The sequence below is a fragment of the Fringilla coelebs genome (genome assembly GCF_963513975.1).
Source record: "Fringilla coelebs genome assembly, chromosome: 13".
Classification (NCBI taxonomy): Eukaryota; Metazoa; Chordata; class Aves; order Passeriformes; family Fringillidae; genus Fringilla; species Fringilla coelebs.
Genome location: NC_140039.1, coordinates 6,819,528 through 6,837,387, shown reverse-complemented (window position 1 = coordinate 6,837,387; position 17,860 = coordinate 6,819,528). Strand labels below are relative to the sequence as shown.

The following is a 17,860-nucleotide window of genomic DNA, read 5'->3' as shown; positions in this document are numbered from 1 at the left end:
ATCAGCCTTCAAGCCCTTGGGTAAATCCCCATTTTTCCACCATGAATAGCACACCAAGGTTTCTGGGAACACACACACAGAGCAAATGCTGCTGGACAGAGCTGTCCAAGGACTGGAAATCTCTGCACCCACCAGGACACAGCCTGAGCCACCCTCACATCCCTTTGAAGGAAAGCAAAGCAACAGCCCTATTTCAAAGAAAAGCTTCTACAAGAAGCATCTCTTCTGCAGCAAGGGGAAAGCATCATTATCTGCTAGGAACACAAGGAGTTAGCAAAACAAGTCATACTCTGCATGCTTATAGGGAAAAAAAAAAAACCCAGAAACCAACAGAACTTGCTGGCATTTGGTGTGTTTGTGTTTTTCTTAGCAACTGATGCAACATCCCCAGAATTTCCCTGGGACTGCAGAGAGGTCTCCACAGGCACTCCCAGAATACTGGCTGAAATCTTTTAAGCTGAACGTCTGATGTTGATTCAAAGAAAATTAAATGGAGCATGAAATGGAGCATCAAAATGCAGGAATCCAGAGGTACTGGAAATTAGTCTGCAAGCAGCAAGAGCTAGACAGCTCAAACCTGAAGCTGAAAGGAAATGAGGTGATTAAGGCAAGGCAGAAGATACAGCTTATTTCAGTGAATGAGAGGTATTGGATAAAAGCAGCATTCTAACAACTAAGACAGACCCAAAGGGAATATTGATAAGCAGGCAAGAAAGCTGAAAGCAAAAAAAAGGTTAAATTTGAGTAAACAAACAGGCTGTGGAAGCAAAGTGTGCTGAACTGTCACACTGAAGGAAGAAAACTGGGATAAACCCTGATAAACACCCCCAAGGGCTTCTTAAACAAACAACAGCCAGCAGTGAGAGCAGATGAGCAGGGGCTTAGAAAGGGACCAATATCCTCATTAACTGCAAGTGGATTCCTACTCACAGGAATCCCATTAGATGAGATGATGGCAACTGGGATCCCCCTTTCAGAACAGCCATGGGCACTGTGGGGGAAAAGCCATGCAACAAGGACAGTGCTGTTGCTTAGAAAGGGGACAGAGGCTTCAGCCTCACTTTTGGGAGCAGGAGGAGTTCCTGCAACTGCCCGGCACCAAAGCACACCTGGACAAATGACTGTGCTGGGAACAGCCCCACACCAGCAGCTACACGGTCTGGAGAGCCCAGGAAACACAGGAGGAGGAATGAAAACCCACACACCACACACCCTGTCCCCAGCCATACACCCCGTTCCCTGGCCACCCCAGCAGGAGCTGGTGCTTCCAGGGTGGGAGAGCAGCAGCCTGATCCTGCCTTGCACAAGAGTCCATCCTACCCTCTGGAACACTCAGAATACACAGATTCACTCAAACACCCTCCTATAGCACAGCTGCTCTGCTCCCTTTGGACATCTCTGTCCTCCAGGACAGAGCCTGCCCCAGCAAAGGGCTCTGGGTCTGCCCTGCTCTCAGTTGGGCTTTGGCTCAGCTCAATGTGATCCTCACAGCAGGACAGGAACATCTTGCAGAAAGGCTCCTGCAGGCAAAAGGAGGAACCTCTGGGACAAGAGCCAGCCCAGGACTAAACACAGAAATAAACAGCACAATATAAACAACCAGCACTCTGCCAGCTTGCCCCCAGCAGGCTGTGCCACAGCCCACTGCTGACACCCCCATGCAGCAGCAAGCCTTCCTTTTACCGACAAAGCAAGGCTGTGAAGCCATCCTGCTGGAAGAGGAGACCCCTTAGAGCATTCTGCTTTTCAATATCCACTTCCCTCTGTGCACACATCAGCACAGGGAGTGCTGTGCTCAGCAGAGTGCAACACCAGGCACAGCCCCAGGAAATCCGGCTGGCAGGAATGGAGGGTCCTGGGCGCTCCTGCTGCTTCCCTTCCCTCTGCCACCTCCACCAGCCACAGACCAGGCAAACTTTGCTTTCCTCTCTAGCCAAGCTCCTGCTCCTGTCATCCTCCCCCTCAATTCTCTCTGACAGCCCAAGCCCTTCTTTCTCAAGCAGCAAAGCTCAGTTTTTCCACAGCAGATGCCTGCACAGATTTTGGCTCCATAAGAAATGCAATGCATTTAATTTCATTTGGATGGTGTGGCCTGTGGAGGTGACAGCACTCCAAGCTGTCTCACGTGGCTCCTGGGGACCTGGCTATGGCCAGCATCCCTGGGTTCCCCCAGGAATGTCACCTCAGCTGGCAGCTAAGAGCAACCAGGCCCACTGCTGTGTGCAAGGGGGTACAGCAGGCTCAGGGGCTCCTCACAGCAAAGCTCTGGCCCAGACCCTGGAGCAATTAAACATGGAAAAGTGACCAACCATTCCTACAGCACAGTCTTGACAGCAACAGGAAAATGATCCAGGTTCTCCCAGTTCCTGTTCAGGGACAGTGGTTTAACTAAACACCAAGCACCACAGCAGGAGGCTCTCTGGCCAGGAGGCTGTCTGGTTATGGAAAACATTCCCAATTGTCACAAACTTCTGAAGACTTCAGCACCATTTCAGAAGTGCAGATGTGTAACTTTTTTTTTTCCCCCAAAGTCCTGGTTTGAGAAAAACATACCACCTGACAAACCTAACAGCTAAAAACCTTCCATAACCTACACTCCTGCTTACTTTCACTGCTCAAAGACCCTCTCAGATAACAGTTCTGAGGCTCAGTGTTTTTCTGGCCTCAGTGCTGCCTGCTCCATGGCACAGGCACTTCCCACAGCCTCGTGGTGCCCAGGGACACCATGGCAAAGGCACCAGGGCACCACATCTCCCACAGCCTGCATCCTCCTCCCTCCTGCAAGAAGCTTTCCTATCATACAGCTTGGCATTCATGCCCTGCTGGTTTGGGATCTGTGTCTGCTGGAGCCAGTACCCAGCTACAAAATGCTCAGGCTAACTCTGCCTCCCTGCTCTGGAATGGTGAGCACTGCTTATTGCAGCCCTCACAAAATCTGGGTAGGCAGCAGCTGGGGCAGAGCTGCACAGGCTCCATCACCACATCCACACAAAGCAGGAAAAGAGGGAATTTAAAATCCCTTCTCTAGGCAAACCCTAGAGCCTGGCTAACTCAGAACAGCTGTTGACAAAAGTTGTATATTAAAAACATTTATACACATTCCTGTTCCTTGAATAACTGTCCTGGAACTAAGTGAAAACTTGCTGCCCTGCTCTAACAGCACATCCTTAATTAGCACACGTAGAGCACCAGTGCTGTGGATCAGTGGGATTAGGGATTTACAGTAATTATGGGTTGTTATTTTACACTGCACGGCGTCCAATCGCTCCCAAGGGCCCTGAAACAGATAATAGTGGTGCAAAACAAATTCTGACCTTCTTATCTCACCCAGGATGTTGTGTTTCATGGCTTTCATAAACACACTGCAGCTAACACTAAATGATTGCTGGCTATTACAATAAAGCTTAATGCTGCAGGATATTTAAATGACAGCAATTTACAAAACCAGCATTCCAGTGAGAGCCCATCAAGGTCTGATAACTCACCCACAATAAATTAGCCAGTGCAACAGTTTTATTGTGATTTGATTAATTTTTTCAAGTCATGTGCTGTACAAACATTTGGTTTGAGTTATGAGTTTGGTTTGGGTGTGGCTATTTTTTTTTTTTTTTTATTTCAAAGTGATTGGAATGATTAGTTTTTCAATTTATTTTGAAGTAGCAGGATGAAAACAGCACCCAAGTTTGATAGTTGGTCGGGACACAGGATTCACTGATGAGCAGGGACTGTTACAAGAGCATCCTCGGTAGGTCTGGAAATGTTTACATTCTGTATAATAATAAAAATACAGAGAATATTTATCATGCAGCAGTAAGACCAACAAAAACCACCAATCAGGTCCCTTCACAAGTGCACAGCTGGGTTGATTGAGAAGCAGAGATGATTTCAGCCCCCCCCACCCCAAGAACGCGGCAGGCTGAGAGCTGGTCACTGTCCCAGAATCAGACAGCACGAAAATCTATTTACAGTAAAAAAAATATAAAAGCTTTTGAAATTTTCACAGTCCTCTGAGGAGCAGTTAAATACAGCTCCCTTGCTGACAGCACTACTCAAAGCTCAAGTCAGTCACATTTAGGAGGAAGTCTTTTACAGGCCCAGGTAGGAATCCACCTTAGCACGTGCTTCAGCACATACACATCTTCTCACTGAGAAACTTCCAGTGTTTCACTTCTGTGCCAACAGGAAGCTTTTAACATGTGCTTGTGTAACAGGCAATGTAACACCTCTAACAAAATTAAATATATGTGCTCAGACACCTTAGCCATTCAAGGCTGATCACACCAACTAGATCTCACCTCCTTTTGCAGAGGTTGCAGAGAAACAATGACATTCAGTGCAGCACTCAATCATTTAAAACCAAATGAAACCAAGACCCCAGTGCAGCCAAACAGGAATCACATCTGCTATGGCACCAACTCCTGCAAGTCCCAAAGCCTGTGCAATTCTCCCTCCTACCAAGAGAGCAGACCATGATAAACTGCTCTGAAGTTCCTTGCAAGATCCATTTTAGGCCAAGTCATTGCCAATTCTTCAAACTTCCCACTGATGGGTTTCATTAGTCCTGCTTGTTCCACACTGTGGTAAGCCAGCTCACCTTGCACTAACATCTCCCTCCCCCAGGTCCCCTCAACAAAATAAAATAGGAGATCTGGTGTGAGCAATGCCCTCTCTGTCATTCACTGACTAAGCCAGATGTGCAAAGCAGACATTTCACCCCAGCATTTGCAGGATCCCCTTCTCTGGGCCAGAAAACAACAGCTAAAGCAACTCCCCTGAATTACTTTCTGTAAAAGACTATAGACTCCTTCATTGGAAAAGGTCAGAACTTCAGCCACCACAATGCTGACACACACAAGGCTTCAGTCTGCTCCAGCCCAGTCCCCACGGTACTCAGAGGTTCACACATACCACAAACAAACACCCCAGAGCTCTGCCTGCATTTCTGCCACGTGAAAATGGATGTTTTCAGCTGAGCCAAAAGGAGGGCACTGTTCTGGAGCACAGACTACAAGTGACTGGGGGGGTCACAGAACAGACTGGGCAATTCTCAGTCCAATAGCTTCATTGTTTAACAATGCTGTTATGTGACACTGTATTTAATTAAATGTTCTGACTTCAATAGACTACTTGGAAAGTCAATTTTACAGAAGTAATTAACGTTTCCATAGGTGATTTAAATGAAAGCTTTTGAAATTTTCACAGTCCTCTGAGCAGCAATTAAATGCAGACAGGACCACCTTAAGTCCTTCATTCAGACCCACAACCTGAACAGTGTAACAGCATCCATATTCACCAGGCTGGGTTTCCTTTGGGGCACAGGGAGAAGAGAATTTGAGGGGTTTTTAGGAAAATGCCACTATTACTTTTCTTTTCTTGTTATAAAATTCATTCACTCAATTCATTTGTGCTCAAATCAGCCTTGTGTCTTTAAACCCACAGCAATGGAACTGCCTTTGTCCTCTATGTGCACCTGAGCAGAGCCACCCACAGCAGTGCCAGCATGGCCACATCACCTGCTAGACATGTTCCACTTGTTGATTCAGGCAGAGCTTTCCCCCTTGAGATAAACCCCTTCAGTCAGGGGACTAGCATTTCCAGCAACATCTTAGCAAGCTGTAAATTTAGCACTGATATTTTGATCAACCAAACTAAAAATTTTCATCTACATTATTAAACACAAATAACCTACTGCTCCAAGACCCCTCATGGATTTTCACTATGCTTCTCCTGCTTTGGGTACTGTGAAAACACACCCTGGATTTCCTAAACATGATAAATCAAACTAAGATACAAAATGGCAAAGCAGAATGGCAAAGCAGGAAAAGGAGGAGGAAGGAAATAATGCAATGCAGTTGTTGAAGAGAAAACGACCGAAAGTCAGGGTTTTCAGAGCTTGGAATACCCAGGTCATTAAAACAAAACTTATCTGCAGAAGAATTCCAGCATGAATTCTGCACAAAAGTGAACCCTTGTTACAAAAGGCACTTTACGTCATGTGCCTTGTTGAACACACAGATAAAACCTCACTTCTCACTCTATTCCTCTTCACCATCAACTGTTGCTCTGAAAGCCACCAAACACAGAGCCCTTTATTGTCATGTTATCAAACTGACTTCCAATTCACCAGTGGGCACTGCTCCTCACCTCAGCATGGAATCAGTGCCACGCCTGCTGGCATGAGCCTGAGGATCTGCAAGGGCACCAGGGAGCTTTAACCATGACACACTTCACACAACTTCGATGCTAAAGCAAAGGAAGAGCTTGGCACAAGCAGCAGGAGGAGCCTGAGCTGCGGTGGACACTGAGGAGCACAGAGAGCCTGAGGCAGGCAGGGCACAGAGCTGCCCTGGGCTGACAGCTTCTCTGCACTTACATGTCACAAACACGCTCAATTTCCTTCCCCCGGCTGTCCTGCTGTTTCCCAAGAGCTAGTCTTCCTCTCCAGCTCTGGCTTCAAACACAGGTGACATCATCAATTCCTCTATTTCACACAGCAGCGATGAAAAAGCTGATGACTTCTCTCCCCAGACTGGGCGTGGCACTCACAACACAACTGTGGGCTGCACCGACTTCTGCTGAGTGACCAAGCCTGGCAGAACTTTATACAGCCTTTAGCCTGACACCTCATCCTCAAATCCTCATTTCTCAAAGATAAACTATTCCAGCTAGAACTCACAGTACTACAGAACTTACAGTTTTATTCAGTCAATAAAAAATTTGCTCCCCCCTCACAGTAAAGCAGTAGCAAAGCTTCATATGCAAAATAAAATACACTCAGCTGAGTTATCAAATCAATTCTAGCCACAAGGACAATGGAAATCAGCTCAGACCAGACACTACATCAAGTTCTCCAATTTGAAAAATATTCTTACCTCAGGTTTATCTCTGTGTGTGTTTACAGCTTCGACATTCAGAAATATAGATTCTACTTTACATCCTGTTGATAGAAAACACATTTTTAGACACATCTGCTTTGAAAGTGAAGTTATGATAAAGATGCAATCTAATTCTGAGATGGTGAAGGTTGATCATTTCCCCTTCTGATTTATACCAGAATTTCCTGAATTCTGAAGAGCTAAAGCTACAGAAATTAATCTGTTCCCCCTGGATGAATATTGTTGTCAATCTGATAATCAATCTCCTCGGTTTTATCATTATTTTCTTTGAAAAAAAAAATCTTTTTTTTAAACATACACAAATATTCAATGAGAAAGTTTTTATTTGTAACTTTTTGTGTTTTAAACATCTAGGACTTCTGTACTACAGTAAAATTCTAAGAGAAATGCTGCTCTCCTTTCTTAAACACAAAAACAACTACAAGAAGGTACAGTGTGTTATCAGCAACCCCCATTCCTCTATATGTGCACAATGGTTTTAACCCCAAGCTAAACAGAACTTCAAAGCTAACCCCCAAAAAGGAACTTCTGCTTTACATTCAAAAACTCAAAACCCCAGTGAGGCAAGAAAAATTAAAACAGTGAGAAGAAACAACTATTTCCCAGGCAATACAAACTGATCCACTTAGAGAATGATATAATTACTCCATACACCACGGCCACAGCACTTCAAGCCATCTCTGACTGCCAAACCCTGGCTTATACCACGCACACCTGATTTTTATAGGCTACCACTACCCTACAGAACATCATTAATAGTCACTTCCTCTGACACACCAGAGTCCATCCTCTATCACAAGAAAGTTTCCAGATTTTTCTCCTCATTTATTCCCTAAAGTTGTAGCACACTCCATAGAGTTGCTGCATGACAGAAAAAGGGGATTTCCTTAGAAAGCCACTGCATTAAAAAAAAAAAATATAGTAAGGCCAGTATTTGCCTTCCCTTTGGGAAGCCTGTCCTTTTAAAGCCCATTTGTCAGGAAGACTGTGAGCAAACACTGCAGGAACTCAGAGGAACAGTGAACCATAAAACAGATTTTAAAGAGGAAAAGCACATCATCTCCCACTGGAGCAGGATCCTTACTCATCCTTCTGTCAACAGATCCACTGTGAGCCCTGAGACCAAGCCAAGCCAAGCTCTGAGCCCTGCTGCTGGCCATTCCCCAGGGCAGAGCCCTCTCAGTCCTTGCCACAAGCTGAGTTTAAGACCCAAAGAGAGCATCATGTGGAGAGCTCTACACATAAACCAAAGGAACAGGCCTGGCTCCACAGCAATTACCACGTGCATTCTCCCAGCTCATTTTTAATTACTGATGAGCAATTTCCTACCTACAGCAAGCTGCAGTTTCCTTTCCATAGACCACCACTGCCCTGGACTGCTGGGTAAAGGTCCCATCCACCCTGATCCAGCTGCCAGGCTGTACCAGATGTTCCTCCACTGCAGGTCAGACTCTTAAGGTGGGAATGATGCTCTTCTCCACCAGCAGGAGGAGCAAAGCCCCAGGGGAGGCATTTCCCCAGAGCAGGGAGGTATCAAACACAGCAGGTCTGATCCTGCATCCCCTGCCTGGCTGGAGCCAAGAGACACGTCAGTGCCATCAATCAGCACTGCAGAAATCATTTACACAGTCCTTGTGTTTTCAGATGGCTGAACTCCAAACTGCAGGTTGCCTGAAATGTGCTCATCAGACATCCATGTCAAGCCCCTTCAAAAAGAACAATGGCATTTCTTTCCCTGCAGCCAGAAGGGCAAGGACAGTGCTCGCACCACTTTGTTTCCTTCCTCTCTTAGTGCGTGAGCAAACACTCAAACATCCACACCCTCTTAAAATTTATGAACAGCCACCCAACTTCCCTCCCCCTGCAAAGAAGAAAGAAAAACAGCAACAACAACAACAAAAAGAAATCCACCAGAGAAGCCCCCAAAAAACAAAGAAAACCCCAAAACAAAGCCTTGCTGTGGAAAACAGGCAGACTCTAGCAGGTCAGAAAAACCCAGTTTTAAAAAGCCCAAGTTTGAACTGCAGTGAATCTTTATTTTCAAACCCCCAGCTTGCCATGCAAGGCCGGGAACACCAGATGTCACCACAGCACAGGCTGTCGTTCTGTAAGACGAAACTGCAACCAAATAACAAAATCTCCTCACACGGATTTTCAGTGTAGCAGCTACTTTGTTTCGTAAGATTCTTTGTTTCAACTTCATATGAAACTTAACAAAACACAAAGTACTACCAGCACCGCTATTTTTCAGAGCTGATAATCAAAGACAGCCTCCAATTAATGGCTGACCCAGCATTTTTGGGCAATCCATTTTTCCTAATAAGCTATGCAGATAATTCTCTGCCTGAGATGATCTTCTGAAGTGGGAGACCAGCAGGTACCACCCAGCCATCACTGAACGAGAATGAGCAGAAAGCACACACTAAGCTGAGGTGGGAACACACACCAAACTCCATCAGCAATCAAGCAGGGGCACACAGTAACCCTCACCCCACACTGCCCAGGGAAAGCCCCCGAGCCAAGCACCAGAACAGCTGCTGACAAACAAATGCCAGCATCAACAAACACGGTCAGTTCATGGGGTACTCTCACAGTCCATGGAAAAAAATAGTTCAGGAAAAGAGAACAAAGTTATTTAAGGCTAAGGGAACACGTTTGGCAAGATGATAAACCCATACAAAGGGAAATTTGCCTGTCCTCTGAAAAGCAATACCCTCCAAGACCTCAATAAAACCTCAGATCTTGCTGCAGCAAAAGCGTAAATGCATGGGTTTGCCAGAAGAATTAGTGAAAACAGAATATGAACTGGGCACAAAACTGTCCCTCCAGCAGTTACAGCCACTGGTGGTTCAGGCCTTCAGCCACACATGTGTTTCCTGGCACAAGGCAAAGCAAGGATAATCCAGAGGATTCATTAATTCCAGCAAAGCTCTGCAGGCATACACGCACAATGTCAAACCTGACTATTTTAAAGCAACACAAAGTGTGTTTTAAGCACTCCACCACCTTTCCTGATGGCAGAGACAGTACAGCCAGACTTATATAATAAACATACATAATTGCACTTACCATAAGCCACCGGGGTTAGCTTTAGGACGGTATGCAGTGGGCACTTCAGGTAGGGCAGTTGTTCTGAGAAATCAAACCACAAATTACACATGAAACACAGGTTACAACCGACCCTTCTGTTATATTTCAGGTCAGCTACTTGAATGACTTTTTACCTAACAGGATAGCTCGTTTCCCTGCATGCAAAAGAAATGCTAATCAGAGCAAAAAACAACCATCACAGTATTTCAGATGAGGAGCAGCTCAATAACATCAACTACCAGGTTTCATGAGGGGGTCAAATACCAAAAATACACTTGCTTGGCAAAACCAGCCTCTGATGATACAGCAAATTGTTAGAATTTACTGTTTGGAACCTTAAGCAGTAAATTTTCAAAAATCCAGCCTGTTTGTAATGTATCAAGGAAGACTTACCTGCAGGCTTGTCAAGGAAATAAGCGAGCAGACAGCGCATGACAGCTTGGTGACAAATGACAAGAACATTTTCCTGCCTTTCGAGTTCCATAATTACTGGCTCCAGCCTCTGAACAAGATCTTCATAGGACTGGGTGGGGAGGAGAAACAGAGCACATTAAAAAGGGAAAACTCTTGGAACAGTGTATATATATATATATAGAGGGGATCTTACTTTCATATTAAGCATCTTCTAAATGTTATTTAGTGCACAGACAAATACTGCAGTAATAATTTTCATTAAACTAAGAACACAGTTCAGACCTAAGCACATGCATTACACATTTTATTATACACATAACAAAACAAATCTCCCTCATAGAAAAGCTTTATTAAATTAGCCACTTTGATAAAGAATTTCCACAAAATCCCTAGGATTTCATTCACATCTGCAAATAGGAGTCTTGCACATTATTTTCCACAGCTCATCTTCAAAAGCATCTCTCTCTCAAGCCCAAATCTAGGGAGCTCAGCCAACAATCAGCATGCAAAGAGTTCACAAAGCCTGACTCGTTCAGGCTGCCCTTTCCAAACAAGCTGTGTGCATGTTGGACTGGCCTGGTGACAGCAGCAACCATCCCACCAAGGGCCAGCACAAGGACTTGCTGGTGACCTGTCCTGCCTGGTCATGCACAGGGAATTGCTGCTGCAGGGGCACAACTGAACTGAATTTCACATGCATGGTAAAGACTCTGCTTCCAACACGTGCCAGGTATGTCCAACACGTGTCATGTACCACAGGTGGAGAGCTCAGCACATTGCCCAGCAGGGCAGGGATTGAGCACAGCAGGAAACCTTCACCCTGGTCCCTAGGCAGGACCAAGTGGCACTGCTGACTGACAACAGAAAGCCCCCAGCCCCCCTGAGAGCAGTGCAAACCCCTCACACTGTCACCAGACACAAAACTGCCTCGGATAACCGAGACCAACTCATCCCCATGGGAGTCTGACATGCCAGTCACCATGCCCAGGACTGCACTGGTTTGAAAAACAAACACTCCTTGTTCAAATGCATGAGGAGCCCTTGCAGCTTAATGACAGCCTCATTAGCAGGGCTGGGTCACACTGCCAGGGACACTGCTCCTGTCACAGGGATTGCCCTTGAGGAAGAAGGCAGAGCTCTGCTTGCTCACAGCTCCAGCAGCAGCAGCTGGGCCAATCCCTCCTCCCAGACCTCAGCCCCCTGTGACCATCTGGCCATCACTGCACCCTACTAGGGTTGCTTTAGAAAAGCCATCAGCAAGTTTATTTTCCCAGAGGCAAGGAGTTTAATAATGTGGCTGGATATTTCCCCAGCATTTCAGGCAGAGCTGCCTGCAAAGCAGCCACCACCAAGAGCAGGGATGAACATGAACAAGGCATCTTAGCAGCATGTCACAGTTAAAGCCCTGCAGTAATTCCTCCTGCACAGGTACAATGCCCCCAAGATCAAAGCTCTCCATTGTTTTTCTAAATTTATGGTTTTATTTTTCAAGCCCTGAATCAACATAAGTGGTCTGGGTTCAATCCTTGCAAGATCTTATGTGCTTTCCCATGGAGAAAGGAACAACTTTTTCATTCATTTAAAAATTTGGTTTTCCTTCCTAAAGCCAGCATGCATATATGCAAGAAGACAAGGAATCCCTTCAACTTATGATATTAAAAATAGCATACCTCTCCTTTAGGGTATCTGTATCTGTACTTGTCTTGGTCTCTCAGTGCAAATTCAAGAGGATAATTTTCCTGTATTTCTTCATATGTCATTTCTTCACACACTCCCTGTCAGTAATGAAAATAATTTAAAAACATGTATTCCCAGTAATGCAAAAAGCAGATTTCACTCTTAAATAAAACCATATACAAATAACTTTTAACAGTTTTATTTTGCTACTCTGACACTTAAAATTGTCACACATGACAAAGAGGGCATTCAGCTTGACTCAGAGGTGGTTAGGAGGAATCATTAAATCCCTGTTCAGGTGAAGTTGCATCTATGGACAAAGCAAGTCCATGTTTTATCTATTGCACCTCCTTTTATATCTTACAGCTGCAGCTGGAAACTGCAAGCTAGCAAACCCCCCCACCACAAACTTCTTTCCAAGCCCAACTAACCACAACTTCATAACATCATGGCTTCTACAGAGGAATATTTTACTGGGAAAGACAAGAGAAGAACAAATTAACAATGGCAAAATTTAATTAAATGTTTAGCCTTGTTCACAGGTAATGGCAATTACTTCCAGCCTCTAGAAGCAGCTTCAATGACTTTCTATCCCATAAAAGACATGTTATTAAAAAACTAAGTACTTTCTTCACCCCTATCAAAGGAACTTATTAGGCATTTAAAAGAGAAGAACTTACTGCATCTATCTCATTCAAAACCTTCCACTGCTCATAAGGCACTCCCAAGGCTTCAGCAGTCTGAATTGTCCTTTTCATCTGGCTGGTCCAAACTTTCAGATCTTTGATATTTTGCTCATTAATAAACTGTGACAAGCTTTTGGCAAACTGGAAGAAAAACCAAGAGACACTGGATGAGGGCTCAGAGCCAACACAGGGCGTTCAGTTTAGAATACATGGGGGTTCCAGCCTCTGTAAGCTCACTGTAGCTTTTCCAAAAGACTGCCAAAGGTTTTGCTAAGAAACACAACCAACTCCATTATCCAAGAGGGACAGGAGAAAGAAAAGAAGTACAAGGAAAATAGAAATCTTTAGCAGTTCCTAGCTTTCCTTCCACTAATTTTTCTTTCAGCTTTAAGTTGTGTACACTTTTCCAATTACCCAACCAGCCAGGATTTCACAACAATATAGTTAAAAAATAAAGCCCTCTTGCCAACTGCTTTGTGGTGTGGGATAAAAAGGAATTTTAGCCAACAGAGAGACACACAGATAAAAGAGTACAAACCACAACACACAAAGTGCCCGCCCGGTTCCCACTACCCAAACACGCAACTAAAAAAGTCCTTTAAACCCATTAAGAGGAAAAGGTTGCAGAGGAGGAAAGCTGCAATGCCCAGCACAAACACACACAGAGCTCACAGTTCCACCTGGCTGGAGGTACATACCTCCTTCCCCCTGACAGACAGCCCAGGATCTCCTCCTATCCTCCCCTTGAGGTTGAGCTCACTCTCTCCGTGGCGGCAGAGGTAGATTGACCGAGGAGTCACGTGGATATTCATGAGGTAGTAGACAATCCGGCTCTGGATGTGATCCATCACTCTGTTCACCAGGTAACTCCTTCCAACATCCATAATTTTAATGTAAGAAAGATCCCTTTCATGAGGAAGTTAAAAAAAAAAGTAAGGTTCCACATTGTTGCTATTAGCACGTAGTACAATCTTTTCACCCTCTCTGTCGTGATGAAACAAAGGGGAGACAAGCCAAAGAAATGAAAAAATCCTCAATCAGCCACAGAATATGCATTAGTCCTAAGAAATAACACAGTACTCCAAAGGTCAGGGATGAACTCTATTCCTTTCACATGGAGCTGCTCACATCACTTTCTTTTCTGCCTCCTTTACTTGCACTTCATCCAAATCTAGATCCTACTCTTGGAAAAATACAGCCCACACACTGAAAAGAAGATTCAGTGGAGTCATTTAAGTTACCACAGCTAAATAAGATTACAGCTATTTTACAATACCATTTGGGGTTTCTTTTCCAGGTTACAAACACTTTCCATCACCAAGTGCTTGTCTGATTGCACCCAGGGGCCATAAGGAATGGTCACTAATTACCCATCTCATTTAATCCCTCCAGAAAAAGTAGGGCACCAGAAGAGTGGGGAGTAGTCTGAAGCAAGACATTTTCTCAGCTGCTCTGTGAGCAACCCTTTGTTAACTGTACTGTAATTTACCCCACCACTACCTTCTCTCAGCATCAGACAGCTTATAATTTCAATTTTCACTGCTTATCCTCTATCACCTGAGCTATAATTCTAGAGCAGCTTTCAGCTTATGCAGGATGTCGCATAAGCTGAAAATAACCACTATTGGTTTCTAGCTATGTGTTTGAGACACCACAGTGCAATAAAACAAGAAAACTAATAATAAAACCAGGCAGAGGCAGTGAGAAACGGGCACCAGCACCCTCACTCCTGCCCATGCTCCTTGGAGTTAATCATAACTATTCCAGGCAGGCACAGCCATTGGGTCCATCACAGGAATTACACGCGTGAACTGAGCCGGCCTCACGCTGCTCACGCTCAATTACATGGAAATGCAGCTCAGCCTTCCCTGCAGCACCTGGGATGGCTGCAGCTCCAAATCCTACTCTGAAATCCTGGGCTGTAGCAAGAAGGAAGGGGCTCCTCCTCACATGATTCATCCCCACCTTATTTTCAAGAGTTCAAAGTTAATAAAAACCAGAAGAATGCTTTGGCGTGAGGATAAATAATGTAGCTAAGACAGAGTCTCAGAGCCCTGCCCCTGCAGGATAATTTTGCAAGCACAAAGAAATTAATTCAGAAGTCACAATTTTAAGACTGATGTGTTCATAATTAAGCTTAACCATGCCAACCAATTAGTTTATTCTTACAAATCACTCATGTCTCCTCTATGTACCAAAAAAAAGTACCAACCAACCACTCCAGAAAGTCTGGAATAATTGCCAAATGCTGGTTCTATCCCAGAAGAATAAATACCATTCTCCAAGTGGGAAAATCAAAAAGAATATTGTCCCAGACTAGACTCATTAGCCAATTTTCCTCAAACAAGGAAGTTTCCATGCTACACCCCCAGAGTCAACACTCTTTAATTTGCCAAAGGAGAGAGAGATCAAGCCACTAAAATAATTTGAAAGCCCTAATCCCCAATACAGGATGCCCAAACCTTTAAAATAACATTTAAATAATATTGTGATTACCAGCAGTAATAACAGTGTTGTTTCATCACTTACTTGTCCAGAGTTTCATCTAAAGTCTCATACGAGTTCTTGTAGCACTCTATTCTTTTCATGAAGTCTTCTGTTGCTTCATCATTACTACAATCCACATAGTCAGGACTGCCCAGCTTCACTTGCTGTTTAAAATAAAACCAGGAGAACAGTATTTAAGTTTCCTTCCCTTCTTCATGGATGTTTGGAGAAATAGGGAGTGGGTGAACGCAACAAAAAGTTTTGTCTGCAACTTCATTAAAACACATGTAAAGCAAAAAAAAAAAAAAATCCTACTTTTCAGAGAATTAAACTTCTGAGCTAGTAACAGTCACATGGACAGGGAAAAAAAATGAAATTTTTTTCCATTAATGAGAGCTAACATGGACTTTTTGCTATTGGAAGTTCTTACAATGTACTTCTAAAAATACTAAGCCACTTTAAGCCTCCCAATATCAAGCAAACTTTCCTTTACTCACCACAATGTTTGCAGCAATGACCTCTGGATCAACACATACAGACTCCACAAAAAAGGTCTTCAGTCCAAATGGGAGGAAGAAGAACAGAAGGGAGGAAGAAGGAAGATGCATGAGAACACCTCTGGGTACTAACACACAAGCAGCACGTCCCCCACATCCATGCCAAGGCCTTTTTCCCTCCATTTACTCAGAAAGCTTCTCCAGACCTCTCACCAGAAATCCCTGGCTCCCCAACCCATGACACATCTTGCTCTGTGCTCTTTTCCCCAACAATGCCTGCAAGTGGAAAATTCTTGCAGTAGAAAAAACATAGGATGGAAGAGGAAGAAACAAATGCAGAGGATGCCAGTTCAGCCCCACAAACAGAACTAACATTTCTGAATCAACATTTTAGAAGCCTCCCAGCTCATGGAGAAGCCTCACTTATAGAGAGGCTTGTGTCCTGCTGTGTCAAAGGCTTACAGAGATTAAGTTTAGAGGAAATTAAAAATGACTGGAGAACAGCTAAATGTAAAACCAGAAGGCAGAAAACCACTAAGTTTTTGATTTGTACAGAACTAACAGACAACCCAGTTTGTGTTCCTGCAGCAAATATCTGAATGCATGCAAAACCACACTTTAAATGTTCTTTCTGACACTGCACTCATGACCACAGGTCCAGGAAGACAAAACTGAAGCTGTAGCACAAAATAGGTTAGCACCAAACAGTACAAACACTAAAAATGAGAAAAACGAGCACTGAATGACTTCTAATCACAAACAATGCTTAGGAACACAGAACACACTATTGACTAAACATCCAAGAAGGACATGGCTTGTGCTAGTGCACTGAGAGTACAGGTAAGGGCAAAAGTACCACTGGCTTACCTGGCCATGCAATAGCTCAGAACTGCTTTGCTTTGACTCACCTTATATCCATTTTCTTCACCAAATTTATAAATAGTTTCTCTACGTTCTCGAGTTGTGTTTGTAGCATCAAAGACCTAGGAACAATTAAAGGGAGAGAGAAAAAGGAATTTTAAAAGCAGCACAGCCTTGGAAAGCACTGTGTCAGTAACAACACAAATATGGATTCAAAGTCCCTCAGTGTGAAGGAAAGCAATGGAAACACTTCCCCTTCCCTCTAATCCACTATCCCACAAGAAAACAAAGACATTACTACTTTACACATACTATTCTCTAAATACTAAAATTTAGTAATATTTAGAAAGCAGTTGTAGCAGAACTCTGGACTTGGAGAAGGAACTACAAAAAAAAAAAATGCTGCAGTTCAATGGGCTGTTCAAAATGCAAGTGTAAAACTTGCAAGAGTTGTAAATCCTGCCCATGAATAACACCATCAATGCAGCCATTTTTCTAGGAACTCATCAATGTTTTACTAAAGTATGAAGTCTGCCAAAACATAACATTTACCTCATGCATCCAGCAGAACTTATAGTTAATGGTTTTCTCTGTTTAGTTAATAAAAACCCCAGAGCTGTGTCAGCAGTCTTAAGACAAAGATTTAAAAATCAGTCTCAACACACAATGTCAACAGTCGAAGAACTGATGTTTTGGATCCCATTATTAAATACTCAGGCATGCACCAACTTATTATGAGTTTCTCCTGGTCTCTTCAGACATATCTCATGCCAGTAACAAGTGCCAAGAGGACACTTTTTGCTCAGCAAGGCTTTACCTTCCACTTTGGAACCCTAAACTATCAAATAGACATGCGAGCAAAATGGCAGTGGTGTTTAAACACCACTTGGTGTTTAAAGGCCCATTGTGGAGCACTGTCCTATAGCACTGTGGAGAGAAGGTGGCCTTTTCCCTTGGTTTCACCCTCCTCTCAGTTAACCCCTCAAATCAAAGGCAGTTGCTCAATATGGCATCATCCCCCTGAAATTCAGCACTTCACCACAGCAACGAGGCAGATCTATCCGCCAAAGGGCAGAAATCTGGTGTGCTGCTGCAATCACTCAGGCTGTGTAAAACCCAGCAGACACACAGAGTGCAGTGCAGCTCAAGAAGTGTCTCCAAGAAGAAACTCACAGCCACGTGCCCGTTCTCCTCGCTGAGGTACTGCCGGACGTCGTTCAGCGCGGCCAAGGCACACTGTCTGCACAGGGAA

General features: G+C 44.1%; 1 protein-coding gene across 6 annotated transcripts in view; it reads right to left on the bottom strand.

Annotated features, from left to right (window-relative positions):
* LOC311158728 (6-phosphofructo-2-kinase/fructose-2,6-bisphosphatase 4) overlaps nucleotides 1–17,860 on the bottom strand; it is a 49,696-nt gene that overhangs the window by 3,695 nt on the left and 28,141 nt on the right. For 4 of the 6 annotated variants that reach the window (XM_084214311.1, XM_084214313.1, XM_084214309.1 and 1 more), the window contains 10 exons: nucleotides 17,782–17,848; nucleotides 16,656–16,730; nucleotides 15,748–15,804; nucleotides 15,293–15,414; nucleotides 13,462–13,669; nucleotides 12,758–12,904; nucleotides 12,071–12,175; nucleotides 10,380–10,509; nucleotides 9,966–10,028; nucleotides 6,873–6,937 (listed from right to left, as the gene is read on the bottom strand). In XM_084214311.1, the coding sequence (XP_084070437.1) occupies nucleotides 6,873–6,937; nucleotides 9,966–10,028; nucleotides 10,380–10,509; nucleotides 12,071–12,175; nucleotides 12,758–12,904; nucleotides 13,462–13,669; nucleotides 15,293–15,414; nucleotides 15,748–15,804; nucleotides 16,656–16,730; nucleotides 17,782–17,848 (1,039 nt within the window). Of the gene's footprint in view, nucleotides 1–3,513; nucleotides 3,769–6,872; nucleotides 6,938–9,965; nucleotides 10,029–10,379; nucleotides 10,510–12,070; nucleotides 12,176–12,757; nucleotides 12,905–13,461; nucleotides 13,670–15,292; nucleotides 15,415–15,747; nucleotides 15,805–16,655; nucleotides 16,731–17,781; nucleotides 17,849–17,860 lie in introns of those variants that run through there. The other 2 variants (XM_084214310.1, XM_084214312.1) reach the window with 2 other exon arrangements.